The sequence below is a fragment of the Phodopus roborovskii genome, unplaced genomic scaffold, assembly GCF_943737965.1.
Source record: "Phodopus roborovskii unplaced genomic scaffold, PHOROB, whole genome shotgun sequence".
Classification (NCBI taxonomy): domain Eukaryota; kingdom Metazoa; phylum Chordata; class Mammalia; order Rodentia; family Cricetidae; genus Phodopus; species Phodopus roborovskii.
The window spans coordinates 30,388,004-30,402,525 of record NW_026126567.1 but is presented as its reverse complement, the minus strand read 5'-3'; the positions used below and the strand labels follow the sequence as shown (position 1 = coordinate 30,402,525).

At 43.2% G+C, this 14,522-nt stretch overlaps 1 protein-coding gene across 1 annotated transcript in view; it reads left to right on the top strand.

The window, feature by feature from the left end:
* Ext1 (exostosin glycosyltransferase 1) overlaps positions 1 to 14,522 on the top strand; it is a 275,544-nt gene that overhangs the window by 248,518 nt on the left and 12,504 nt on the right. Inside the window, exons 5-8 of the mRNA XM_051202662.1 lie at positions 3,106 to 3,238; positions 5,945 to 6,063; positions 7,941 to 8,036; positions 12,381 to 12,470. Coding sequence (XP_051058619.1) covers positions 3,106 to 3,238; positions 5,945 to 6,063; positions 7,941 to 8,036; positions 12,381 to 12,470 — 438 coding nt within the window. The remainder of the gene's footprint in view (positions 1 to 3,105; positions 3,239 to 5,944; positions 6,064 to 7,940; positions 8,037 to 12,380; positions 12,471 to 14,522) is intronic.

Below are 14,522 nucleotides of genomic sequence, written 5' to 3'. Positions count from 1 at the left end.
GAAGACCAAATAGAGGTTGAGAGCACTGGCTGCTCTTCTGGAGATCCTAAGTTCAATTCCCAGCAACCAGATGGTGGCTCACAAACATCTGTAATGAGATCTGGTGCCCCCTTCTGGTGTGCAAGCATGCATCCAGGGAGAACACTATACATAATAGTAAATAAATCTTAAAAGAAAGGAAGGAAAGAAGGAAGGAAGGAAGGAAAGGAAGGAAAGGAAGGAAGGAAGGAAGGAAGGAAGGAAGGAAGGAAGGAAGGAAGGAAAAGATGGCATAGAATAGTAAAGAACTGTCATTCTGCCCTTTATTCACTTGACAAGTATTATCTTTATTGAGGACCTTAACAAAAAATCTTAGTGGGTATGTGAGCACTTGAGTGCATGTGTGCGCGCGTGTGCGTGCATGTGTGTTGATAAATAGCAAAGAAATGTCCAGCCTCTAAATGTGATGTCTTCTTCCACAGCAATAAAGTGTAAACACTATGTGCAATGCCAGAATCCTGAGTGCTGTCCTGTGATGTGGCAGGAAGAGCTAAGATATTAGGGGATTGAAAAATGACATTTTATTTGGTGGAATGAGACACAAACTCTTTCAAACTTTTGACAATGCAAGTTGATATATATAAGATTTTTAGAATTGCATTTAGCCAGTCATTCAAACAGCGTTAATAGTGTTCGTACCCCAAACCAGAGTCCTAAAGAATTAATACTGAATGTGGGAGTTTTTTTATTTAGGGGCACTTTCATTTCTTTGCATAGAAAAATTGTTCTATTTTTTGGTCAGTTCAAAGATATAAGCCAAGAGTACTATGGAGAAATAGGTTTAAAAAAAAAAAAAAAGACCTATATGCCTATGTCTAGAAAATGAACATAAAAGTACAATTTTATTTTCTTTGAATTTTTTTGTTTTCTTTTGTTTTCAAGACAGGGTTTCTCTGTGTAGCCCTTGCTGTCCTAGAACTAGCTCTGTAGGCCAGGCTGACCTTGAACTCACAGAGACCCTAACAAAATGTCCTTTTTAAAGACAAAAGTCAAATCTTAAATATAAGAATTTAGTTAGATTATCCTACATTCTGAGAGGTTGTCATAAATGTTAGTGATACTTTTTTCATTTTATTACCAATGAGAAGATAAGTCCTTTAGGCAGTATATCAGTTGGCCAAGGTTAAGTTCAACAGTTGCTATGTAGTCACACTGGTACTTGTGTCTTTTCACCAAGACCCATTCGAATACACTGTGGAATGCTTATTATTATTTCAAAAGTGTTCCATAATTGATGCTCATATTTGGAAATTTTTAAGGAAAACAGTGTTGTGACTTTAAATGAAAAAGATAGTCTATGACTATGTGAAGCATGCCTCTCCGAGAGTCGAGCAAGTAATGACCTACTTGTAACTTCTCTGAGTTTCATGTCATTTGTTTGTAGCTTGAATTTCTAATGCTGTCTATTGCCAATTTATTCTGTGTCTTGATAGCCAAGATCATTTATGTGACCACATGCTGAAAGGCACATAAATTTAGAAAGAAAACAAAAGGAGATCTAAATGGAACACTATAAAAGGAAATTAATAGCTCGGATTTGGAAAGTATAAGAGATGGAAAAATGGAATAAATGCCATACAAAGAATTGCTTGCCATGTAAAAACTCTTTCCAGCTATGGCACTTTGCTCACAATAGCTGCCTGGATGACAGCATTGCAAGCCGTGCCTTTGTACCCTAGACAGTAAATACCAGCATTATAACCAGATTCCTAAAACCCTCAACAACTCAGAAAGTTACCTAACCATATAAAATGAGCAGTTTTGATCTGCATGAAAGCTAAAATGCAGGTACTACTGAATTGAGATGATATGTTCTTCTCAAATCCCTACTTCCGTTCAGTGGGAAGGTTTTTAAGAGATATCTAGAGCTCATTTGGTTACTCTCCCATTCTCTACCAGGGGATGAGATGGACAAAGGCAGTAATAACTTAGCAAATGTTGGGATACCATACTTACTTCACATTTCCTTTAATAGAGACTTGTAAAATGGTGATCTAAGTCTTCAGACCCCTAAAAGTTATGTCAGGGTTGGTTGATTGATTGATTGATTGATTGATTGATTGATTGATTGATAGACTAATTGACTGATTTAGTGATTTGGTGACTTTTGGGAGTCAAACCCAGGGCCTTATAAATGTTAACACATATCCCTCAACTAAGCCCATAAGATTTATTTTTTTCTTAAGTTAAAAATGTTTTGTTCTGGAAGCAGGATATTCTGTATCATGTTAATTATTTGCCACATCATACCTTAATGAGTCTGTAGTTTTATTACAAGAATTTAAAAGTCAGAAAGAAAGCCCTAAAGTAGAATAATCACATTCAACTGACAAATGATTCAGGTTGGGAGAAGGTTTGTCTCTGAATGTAGAATTTAATGATCTGCAAGGTCCCAAAGTCCAAGGAAACTAATGAACTAGCTTGACAATTATTAGTCTTCATATGCCATGCTTCTTGTCCTATTCTGTAGGATGTTTTTAAGCAATTGTTAACTCACTGCTTTTTGAAGTTGAAGTACAGAAAGAACTTGAGCTGGCCAGTACTCAAAGTCCTGCAGGTGACTTTGAAAAGGGAATGGCCGATGATGACAGGCTAGTTAAAACACCCTCCCAAACTAAAGAATAGAGCCGAGTAGAGGGCGTGACTGCCTCCTCCTGTCTTCAAATCCGCCTCCACATGGTCCACACTGATGCTTCTGTGCACCCAGAACAGATCTTGCTGACCATACCTGCCTCCGTATGTAGTTATCCCACCACTAGGGATACGTGAACTGTTCTTCTATCCACTATACTTTGAAACTAGCAAGAACCATTATTATAAAAATAAAATAACAGAATTTTGTGATTAAAATGGGACTTGAAAAACTTTATGAGCCACACACAATTCATCTCTTTCTTACATTGCCCTCCTGCAGCCATCACTGCTTTGTCTTGCCCATGGTTTTATCAATAGGAAATTGGAGGAGGAGCGGGTAGAATGCCTGGTGTCTTTTTAACATTGTCATCCCAAAACTTGGGTTGTGCAAGACCTTTACTAACTGTCACCTCATGCTGTTTCGTTTTCTAGATTATTCAGGACAGAATATTCAAGCACATATCACGAAACAGTTTAATATGGAACAAACATCCTGGAGGATTGTTCGTCCTACCACAGTATTCATCTTACCTGGGAGACTTCCCTTACTACTATGCTAATTTAGGTAAGTGAGGCCTTCAGAGAAAGTGGATGCCCTTGATTACCCCGAGGTGGTCATTCTTCCCAACAGCCTGGGTTGGGGATTGCTCTCTGAGCCCTTTTTACAGCAGAAACTTACAATCAAGATCTGTAAATACAATAGAGTATTGGACAACACAAAGAAAGGAAGCCTTCTTTCTCATCTGAACAGCTCTCCTGTGCATTTGGTAGACTTGCTTGTATTGAGAAATGTTCTTGCTAGGCAGTGGTGGTGCACACCTGTAATCGCAGCACTCAGGAGGCAGAGGCAGGCCAATCTCTGTGAGTTTGAGGCTGGGTTGGTCTATAGAGCAAGTTCCAGGACAGGTTCCAAAGCTACAGAGAGAAACCCTGTCTTGAAAAACCAAAGCGGGGGGAGGAAAGGAGAGAGAGAAATGTTCTTAAATTATAGATTATTTTGAGCACAACAGCAGATTAAGTATAAAATCCATGTATATATAGGGATACATGTGTGTATATGTTTCTCCTTGATTTTTTTTCCCCCACAATGTCACTTCTCTTACTGTGTGTTTAGAAAAACCTGAATTAAGAAAGAGGAAGAAGAGGGCAAATTTATTCATTCTTTCAGGGTTTATTATGTTCCTCTCATACACCAAACTAATGCCTGGCTAGATGGTTGAAATCAAGGTCACATTAGACAGAGTCTATGCTCTCAAGCAGCTTTGACTTGAACCTCAGTGGGGCGAAGGGTGTGAGCACAGGGTACCACTCTGTACAGGCTGATGTCACGGCCACTGATATTTCCACAGTTGGTGCCTCTATTGCTCTCCTGTCAGAGGCACCGTCCACACTTCAGGACTTTAGGAAACCTGGGACGGTACAGCATCTTTCAAACGGGTATGATGAGGTCTGAAGATTACCCACCCCACACTAATGTTCTCCAAAACAATATCACCCTTTTTAAATTGTATGCATTTACCTTGAAAGCCGTGAGATGAATCTGAAGTTCGGGCCTAATGTGTCCACCAGCGATGTATAGCCCCTAAATGTAAACCAGAAACACTGGGAGGACCATATGGAATTCAGTGGATGGTCCACAGTGGGCCAGTGAGAACTCATTGTCAAACACAGGCAGTCGTTAAAGCTCTGTGGTCTCCGGTGCAACTCGGTCAGCCCCTTAGAAGGGTGTGTATGGTGCTTCTTAAACTACCACTGGAAAACCTAAAAGCAATGGTTTCCATTGTTAAAAGTGCTTCCTCTGCCGGTGTGCATCATGCTTACCTGAGTGCTCAAGAGAACGAGAAACTCACTTTCTTTCTAAAGTTCAATTAAAGTGCTAATTGGATGGCATGCTTTCCCATGTAAAACATTTGCATAATCATTTCACATATACACTCAGATTCTAACTTACATCTCACTTATATCAAAGTCTAACTGGGATGGTCACGCAGTGTCTGGTTTATACCTAAGCTGCTAATGTACCAAATTAGTGGGTCTAAGCTAATGAAATTCTGAAAGGCTCTTAACCTGTTTGTAATTTCTGAGTTCTTGTACAAGGGCTCCTGGGGGGGGGGGGGGGGGGATGTCCTTGCTTCTCTTTGGTGGTAATGGTTGATTTACATATTCATTGTCCTTTCCTGTGCTGAGCTCCCTTTGGGCAGAAGGCAATCTCATATACTTTCCCTCTCAGTGGTGTTGCTGTTACCCAGAGCAGCCATTCTTGGAATCTGGAGGCTCTCCCTTAGTGATGATGCTGGAGGCAGTGTGCTGATGGTGGTAACAGTTAACACTGAGCACTTGCCAAGTCCTGTTCTAAATGCTTAGTGTGCATCAACGTGCTCTACTCTTGGAGTAGCTGCTTTTCACAGATGAGGAAATCCAGAGGGTCAAGCAGTGTTTCTAAATGCTACCAAGATGGTAGCACTAAGAGCCAAACATAGATAGATGCCAGGTGCAGATCTCCGAACCTGATTATTAAATGAAATCCTGTTCATCACACAAAACCCTTTAGTTAAGAGTCAAATATATGCAAATGCACTAGTGAACAGTGTGTGCTTATGTAAATACAGCTAAGTTACTAGACAGGCAGATAGCTGGTACCTTTAAAAAAAGGAAAATGACAACAAGCATCACCAAGGAAAAAGAAGAATGTACAGAAAAGCTGGAGATGAACACTGGGCTGTTGAAGGAAAAGTTTTCTGACCTGGCCAGGATCCTGCCACCCTGAAAGCTCAAATAAACCCATGGATGCAATATTAATTATAAAACTGTTGGCCGGTGGCTTGGGCTTCTTATTGGCTAGCTCTGTCTTATTAGCATTAACCCATTTCTATTAATCTGTGTATTGCCACAAAGCTTTGACTTACTTGGTAATGCCCCACATCTTGTTACTCCTTCAGCAGCACGGTGACTCTGTCCTGCCCTTCTGACTACCTTTCCCAAAATTCTCCTAACCCCACCTATCTTCCTTCCTGGCCAATCAGGTTTTATTTATCAACCAATAAGAGAAGCATATATGCAGAAGGACATCTCCCATCACTGGGCAGTAGTTCCTAGAGGTCTCTAGGCTGTTTAGTCATTACATAGCAGCTTTCACTTTGTTTTGGTTCTGTTGGTACATAAGAAATGAAGGAAACATGTGCTAGAAGGGACATTAGCTCCGGGTGCATAGAGTTTTTCCTGAGTTTGTTTTTCAGAGCTTTATTAGGCTCTTTTCTTCATTCCCTTTCAGGTTTAAAGCCCCCCTCCAAATTCACTGCAGTCATCCATGCTGTGACCCCCCTGGTCTCTCAGTCCCAGCCAGTGTTGAAGCTTCTCGTGGCTGCAGCCAAGTCCCAGTACTGTGCCCAGGTGAGTACACATGTCTAGTACAGCTTGATGAGCCAGAGTCTTGCTTTGTACCTGACCCACACTTGGCTTTCCAGGACCCTTCAAGCAATTATGCCCAGTTACTCTAGTGAGTGGCCAGGCCTTTGTACTCTCCTTTCATTAACTTGGAGACTCTCAAAAAGTGAAACCTGACATAAGTACACATTACAGAATGACCTTTGCCTTGATGTAGAGTGAACCCCCCTTCACTCACACACACACACACACACACACACGCACGCACGCACGCACGCACGCACACACACACACACACACACACACACACACTCACGCACACACACACACACACACACACACACACTAAAGAATGTATAAACCACATTGCTTCCTTTTCTTGTTGTGTATGGATGTGTATGCATGTATGGGGTTGGGGTGTTAATATGTATGTGCAGGTGCACATACAGATGTGTGCACATGTGTGTCTAGACCATAGGTGAACCTAGGATATTGCTAGGATATTGTTCCTTAGGCGTTGTCTACTTTTTTTTTTTTTTTTTTTTTTTTTTGGACAGAGTCTCCTATTGGCCAATCTCTTTGATTAGGCTAGACACCTGGCCAGCAAGCTGCAGGGTCAGCCTGTTTCTGCTGCCCCACCTGGCACTAGGATCCCAAGCACACACTAGTGTTCCTGGCTTTTCTCCTGGGTGGTGAGGGTCGATCTTAGATTCTCCTGCTTGTATGGCAAGCACTTTACTACCTGAGCTACCCTCCCTAGCCCTCATTTCATTTATAAACATCCAAATGATAATGTCATACCAAAAAGGCCATGGGCAAGACACAGAACACTGCATTCCAATCATGGGAACAGACTTGCTGGTGTCAGGAGGTGTCAGCTTTTCTTTCCCAGCAGCCGGGAGAGAGCAGAAAGTGACGTCTGTACTAACAGTGTTTCCCAAATCAGTACCACGCCCATAGTCTTAACACTGTTTCATTTTCTAACTTGTGATTGGTATAGATCAGATGGTTTACAAATGAGAAAAGGATCAAATCATAGTGAGGCGTTCGTTCCTGAACTCGCTGTCTTTAGTGGAAATTATAAAGTCACATAAAATCAGCAGTTGTTCAGAGGAATCCGAAGCAGGAACTCGCCGTGCCTCTATCTCAGCGTCTTTTATGTCGCCCACATTGCCTGGTGTAGAGTAAGTTCATAGCAGATGTTCAGATGTTTGGTATACATTTTTATTTAACTCGATCACAGTTGCTATTGCTCTCATTACCATAAGATATCAGAAGTTAGAAAACACATGATTAAGTTCCAGCAAACTTCAAGCTACTTTGTTGTGTCTTTGTGTGTGTGTGTGTGTGTGTGTGTGTACTTGTCTATATGTGTGTTTGTATATCAGGATTCATGACTGTGTGAATGCCAGAGGATGACTTTGGGTGTCTTTCTCAATTGTTCTCCTTCATGTATGTTATGGCAGAGTGTCTGTAACCCAGAGCTCACTGATTCAGCTAGTCTAGCAAGCAAGCCTGCTACAAGGATCCGTGGTCTCCTAGGGGCTAGGGTTGTAGGTGGGCATTCAGACCCACCTGGCATTTACATGGGTGCTGGGGATTAAACTCTGGCCCTCACAGAAAGCTCTCTCTCCACTGAGTCATTTCCTTGGCCCTTGAGATTGCTCCATTCTCTTTTAACTTTCTCATAGTCCCTGAGAATAACTTTTTAGATTTCTTCTGCCCCCTCTGTGGTTGTTAAAGATTGCAGTTCTGAAGTTTGTATGGGTGTGGACTCACTTTGAAGTTTAGTTTTGCCAGCTCATGTCTACAAGCAGAGCCTTTTAGACAGGGGCCTATAGCAGTACCCAAGCCAAACATCTAATGATCCCTGTCCCTTTCAGATCATAGTTCTGTGGAATTGTGACAAGCCCCTACCAGCCAAACACCGCTGGCCTGCCACTGCTGTGCCTGTCATCGTCATTGAAGGAGAAAGCAAGGTAGGCCTAAGAGGGGGCTAATGTGGGGCCATCATGGAAATTTATGTCCCCACAGATCACTTAGATGCTGCCTCTAGAAGTCTCCACTCCCTTTAAGAGCTCTTGGGTCTGGATTAAGTATCTAACACTGTACTTGTCTCTGAATGTTTTCAGCTTTGATGGCCATGGGCTTTGGAATCAGTAAAACCGGGGCTTCAATGCAAACTCTCTGATAGCTTTCTAACCTAAGTTCTTGGAGGCCTTTTCTCACTTATAAAATGAGAATCACACTGCATACCACCTAGGGTTTCTGTGAGGACTCAATGAATTCAGGGCAGTGGAATGAGTTCAACAGTGTTTGCATAACTGACAAGGATAAATACGGCTGCTGCTGCCACTGCGACATATACAAAGTTTGCATGGTTTGCTAACACTAATGCATTGGGTCTTTCAGAATAGTGGTTCTTCCTTACCCTTTGCTTAAAAAGGGTGTTTCTCCATATTTTGTCTTGATGCCTCCATCCACAGACCTTCCCCAGCTTGGCCTCCCTAATCCATTACTTTCATTACCCAGTCCACACTGCTTAGAACTCAATAACCATCTGATCATGCTGTGGCCTTTCAGGGACTGTGTTTGTTAACGGCTTAAATTGGCATCTGGAGCCATGTGTCTGACCCTTGACAGCCTTCTGACATTTTCTCTCTCCCTGCTTTCTTCTGAGACCACTGGTTATGATGATCTTGATGGTTACTTGACACAGGTCTTTATCATCTGTCTCAACTTTCCACCTCTCTCAGAATCCCTGCTTATCTTTTAAACTCCTTCATCCTGTTGCCTTCGTGAAATCTCACCCACTCTTAACAGCCATAGCTGGGTCCAGGTGTCAAATGGCGTGTTCTTCCCCAGTTGTGAAGATTTCAATCACTACTATGGAAAATTGAGGTTGGAGCAGCAGTATCATCTAAGAGACTTGTTTTGCCAATCCCAAAGAGACTACCTTACACTAGGTAACACACCCTAAGTCGGAAGAGCAGAATATCAATGTCTTAGGCCAAACCATTTGAAACCATCTTTGGACCCTGCAGAAAGGGCAATGATTCCATATGGTTCAACACCCTGCATTGAGAACTGCAATGTATTGCATCACATATTCATTTCCCACTTAGACTACACACTATGTGTTTGGGTACTGTGTAACAGACGTACAACACACAAGAGAATATGATCCTTGTGCTTAGAGCATTCATAGGTCTGGGGTCGATCAACATGGGTATTGGACCCTGGTTGATTAGCATTTGCTAAGAAAATGTGACTGTGAGAATTATCACAAGCCTCCTGGCATGAGTCGTTCTTTTATGAATACATGTCACTATATGCATGGCCTCACAAAAGGGGTTGACACAAAAAAGTCATCTGCCTGCAAATGACTCATGTCCAACTCCCCAAGAGAATGGTGTGTTAGAGGAATGGCTGTGTCCCAATCTGAACACCTGGAACCCTGCCCAATGCTCAGATGTACACCAACAACTTGGAGCTTTGGACTTCTTTGGTGTTCTTCCTCAGTGGATGACTATACCTCCTATATTTCTTTGGACTGTGTATGTCAGGCTGTGTGAACAGGGTCTCATTTGCCTGATGGGGCCATCTTGGTGTCTTTAGATGACTCCACATTTTCACCCACTGATTTACTAATTGTATACCTTACTCCCAGTGAGAAGAAACTTCTGATAAAGTACTGATGAAAGTAATAGTGCCTTTCTTGGAATAGTACCATGAGGAGACATCACATGTCCCCATCCATTTCTGTAACTGTGCTCCTGGCAATTTGTTCAGTTTTTACATCTACTTTGACCACTAATGTCAGTGGGCTGTATGGTTCGTGTGCCATATCTTATCTCTCAGTGCTGTGGATGGTAGGTTCTGTGGAAGTGTTTGCATTTGAGCCTTGCTCCAGGCTCTATGGGTTAAAACACAGGCCCACTTGGAGGATTCAGTGAAATAGTGTGTATCAGGTACTTAGCCTGGTGCCCATTTAACATACAGATATTTCAACAGATGTCAGCTATCATTCTGAGAATGTGATTGTGTTACAGATTCTGTAGTCTGATACATGTTTTATGTGATCACAGGGGACTGTCTTAATCTCTATGCCTTAATACATCCTCCAGTAAGTAGAAGTAGTCACCACACCCAGTTCATGAGAGCCAAAAGAATCAAATGATACCCTGTGTGCTAGGAATTGTAGCACATACATCACAGACATTGTGTAGGATGTGTGGGATTTTTTCTATAGAATTCTTTTCTGTACTAGATGATAAACTTCATGAGTCTTGACCATTTCGTTGTCATGTTTGTAAGTTCTGAAAGAGTCAGCTTCTCATGTGCTCAACCAGTTCTGTGACCAAGCAGGATGGTGTTGATCCTGTGGGTATATCCCTTCCCCTTGTGTTTGTTCATTCAAGAAGGTAACTGAGCCCACAACTTGAAAGCCTCTTATTTCTGTCATAGACATTAATGGGCTCATAAACTTTAGGTTCAGAAAAAGGAAGGGAGGGATGGAGGGAGGGAGGAAGGGAAGGAGGGAGGGAGGGAGAGAGGCAGACATCACTGTAAAGCCAGGGATTGGGCCCATGGGCAGAGTACCACTGCATTTCTCTTCTCCATCTCACTCTCTCACTCTCTAGCCAGGACTTCAGAACTGATGTGTGCTACATTGGCTACTGCAAAGTTCTGTTGTGAATTTATAGGGCTTGTCTTTGCAGTTTTCCCCTGTAGGCTGAACATGGGAAAGGTCAGGGCATTGCTAAGCTGCCAGCTAATGGTTTCTGCGCTACTCAGTGGACATGTAAACAGCAGCAGGAGAATTGCTTCAGGCAGAGATTTCTGAGCTCTGCGTATATGGGCTTGCTGATCGCTTTGTGTTTTATTTTAGTTTGAAAGACTGGGAAAGATTTTTTTAAAAAAGAAAAGAAACCCTGACCCAATTGACAGATGTGGGGAGTAGTCTCCTCAGCCACATACACTGCAGCTTCATTGCTTGGGCTCTCGGATGGGTTAACCTAGTGTTGCCCATTCTTAAGGCTGAAAGACCCTTCTGTGTACACCATCTTGGATTTGAGATGAGTGGCCAAGCTTGGCTTCTCCATGTAAGCAAAGCATGAGATTCTTTGTGGATATTGTACCTCCATGAGCCTGTTAGGTGTCACCTTTTTGTCACCTTGGTCTCCACTCAAGCTTTGCTACCCATCCTTTGTGCCTTCAAAGTGAAGCCAAGTGTGTGTGAAATTGGAGCATGACTTTCAAAGGACATGGGGATGTGCTTGTCATATTTATCCCTATGTGAACATTTAGGTTCTTCACAAACCTGAGGCTGTATCCTGCCATCTGGGAACAAAGTCAAGGTTCAGCTTAGGCAAAGTTCATGGCCTTTCTGTTTCCCTCTGTGAGATGGGTTTGTAACAAAGATGCAGTAAGATGAAGGGGGATCCTGAACATTCCCTGACCTACACTAGCTAATCAAGTGGTATTAGTCATTGTGTGGTACACTCCTCACAGGAGGAAGCTATGTCTATGACAGATGAGCTTGCATACCTTCATTTGTCCCACCTGCCTCTTATCCCCATGCCCACAGATGTAGAATTGCACAAAAAGTATTTGTGTACCACCCTAACAACTTCCGTAACTATGTACCACGCAAGCTAATCTTTTAAAAATGTCTATCAATATATTTCTCACTCTTAATGCCTTCCGCTGACATAGCAACAACATATGTGTACATGCATTCTCTATGATTTGTGCTAAAATAGCTATAAAGGCAGTACTGTAAGTGTTTGCACATCTACAATGGTCTGACCTCCCAGGGATGTGTACCAGGATAGACTCCTGTCTTGTTCTCTGCTCTTTGCTGCTCTCAGGATACTGGCTATCTTTGGGGACCCCTTGTGTTTGCTGAACCCCTGTCTCTACTGCCCCATTTCTGTCTCTGCCTGGCAGATTCCCACCCAGTCAATCCTGCTTTAATCATTTCTCCCTGAAGCCTTCACCTGCTCTTCAAGGCAGCTGTCTGTGCTGCCCTCCTGTCTGGCCCTTTTCATTCTGAGTGAAAGCCAGTCATCTAGCCCTCCATTTCTACAGACCGTGGGTTCCTAAGGGCAGGCCATGAATCACTTTGTTTTGGTCCTTGCTGTGATTGGTGTGGTACCCGTAGGTGTTCAATAATTGCTGCTCAGATTAATCTTCACTGGTGGGAGATGAAAGACTTTCACCGTGGCAGATGGCAAGGTAGAGGAGGAGTCTTCAGGACGGTCAGACTCTAACCAGTACTTCTCCTTGGCTAACCTTGCCCCACCTTTCTTCCTCCCCAGGTTATGAGCAGCCGGTTTCTGCCCTATGACAACATCATCACAGATGCTGTGCTGAGCCTTGATGAGGACACTGTCCTTTCAACTACTGAGGTAGGAGTGCTGTCTCTGGGTGGGGAGGGACCGTCAATCCCCGGGTGCCAGCACTGGTCCCGCCCATACCTTGGTGGAAGTTGAAAACATTTTCCAAAACTTTCTGAAAAGTTGGTTTTAATTAATCCAGTTCCTGTTAGCACCTTGCCACCACCTGGCACCCTGGTGAGAGCACTTTCCCCTTTGTCTTCTCTTCTAATTAGGTCCTCGTTTGTGTAACTGTTCATCTCCCCTTGTGTCTCCCGTCTCCATTTATTTTTTAAGCAGCATAGCTGTGGGCAGGTATATAGAACCACAGGATGGAAGGAAGACCTATTTAGCCCTGTCCTAAAACTCAGTGGTCCATAGCCAACCATCCCACCCTTTCCCAGTGACAGTGATCCCTGTGTCCAGTATGCAGTCTCTCTTATGGTACACTTTTGGGGTCTAGAGGACATTCTTCCATCTTCTCTAGCATGCTCCCTGTCCCCACCATGTGCGTGTGAGCTGGAGGGCATGCATGCCAGCACACACACTACACGAATGCACACACTCACAGAAGAGTGCACACACGAGTCACACACGTTGGGGGGGGGGGAGACAGAGAGCGCAGTTTCATTTGGAGGCTAAGATGGGGATCTCATCTGTTTTGAATGTTATTTGTGCCGAAAGATTGCACAAAGAAAGCGCATGGTAGAAAGGGAGAGAAGAGGGAAGATAGATGGCAGAAACTCTGTGATTTGTGATTGGAGTGAGTATTGATCTCTGAAGCTTTAAGCCATAGATGAGATCAAAGACAGCTATATGAAATGGGAGAATACCAGGGTCACATTGTTAATGGTAGCTACTTAAAGGCACAGATTCTTAGCTAACTAGCCTTTCCTTTTATGTTTTTACTTTATAATAATTTTCCTTTTACTTTAGAAGTCAGTACTTACCGTCATACACTCTCTTGGAACCCAGTCTGGTTCTAGTAGGCACACTTACTATTGATAATACACTGGCTATATCACTGTCTTCTTGAGATTCCATAGCTTCAGTGGTGGTGGCGCACACCTTTAATCCCAGCACTCAGCAGGCAGAAGCAGGTGGATCTGTGAGTTCGAAGCCTGCCTGGTCTACAAAGTGAGTTCCAGGATAGCCAGGGCTGTTACACAGAGAAACCCTGTCTTGAAAATTCAAAACAAACAAAACAAAATAGAAAAAAAAAGAGATTCTATAGCTGTTTCTAGTTGCTACCAGATGTAGTTGTACAGATACTGCTTTCAAAGCCACCTAAATAACCCCAGGATGAAATGTCCCGGGCCTCACCTGGTGCAGACACTTCTGTGTAGCCTGAATTCTATAAATACTTGTTCAGTGAGTGGATGCAGGGGATGAGCATTGTGCCGGTTAACGGCTGAACGCTCAGCGTCTGTGTCACATGGCTTTTGGCAAGAGCATGGGCTGTTGGACTGAAGATGTGATGAACGGTCAAAGGAATGGCAATGAAGTGTGAGTGCCGGTACACTCCAGCCTGCATTTTTCTGCAGCCTGCCGCAAGGGAAGCTGTCATCCCAAGAGCACATTCACTCAACAACTATTTGCTGAGTGATTTCGTTGTTCTGGTCTCCATGCCAGCTCCTTGGGTTGTACCGTCCCTGTTTGTGTCTACCGAAGTCCTGGCAGCAAACAGAATTCAAGCAAGATGACTCAAATAAAGACACTTTCAATTACTCCAGGAGGTGTGGGTGGGGTGGATGGACCCCATCAAGGGTGGTAAAACACCTGGTAGGAGCCAAAGGCTTCATTCCTGGAAGAACAAGGAAAATGGAGCTCTGCAGAGGAGGCTCTCCTCCCAAAGCTGTGTTCATAGAGATGTGGCCGTTGTCCCATCTTCCCCAGAGACCTTGCCTTCTCTTTCATTCATTCATTCGTTTGTTGTTTGTGTCATTTTGCTGGTGGCTGCTATTGGTTTGACTTAGCTATACTCCAGCCAGCAAAGGAGAGCAGGTTGTATCATTTCTGAGTATGCTAGTTGGCATATTGTTGCTCTGAAGAAGTAGTGGAGCCCATACAGTTTAAAGGAAGGAA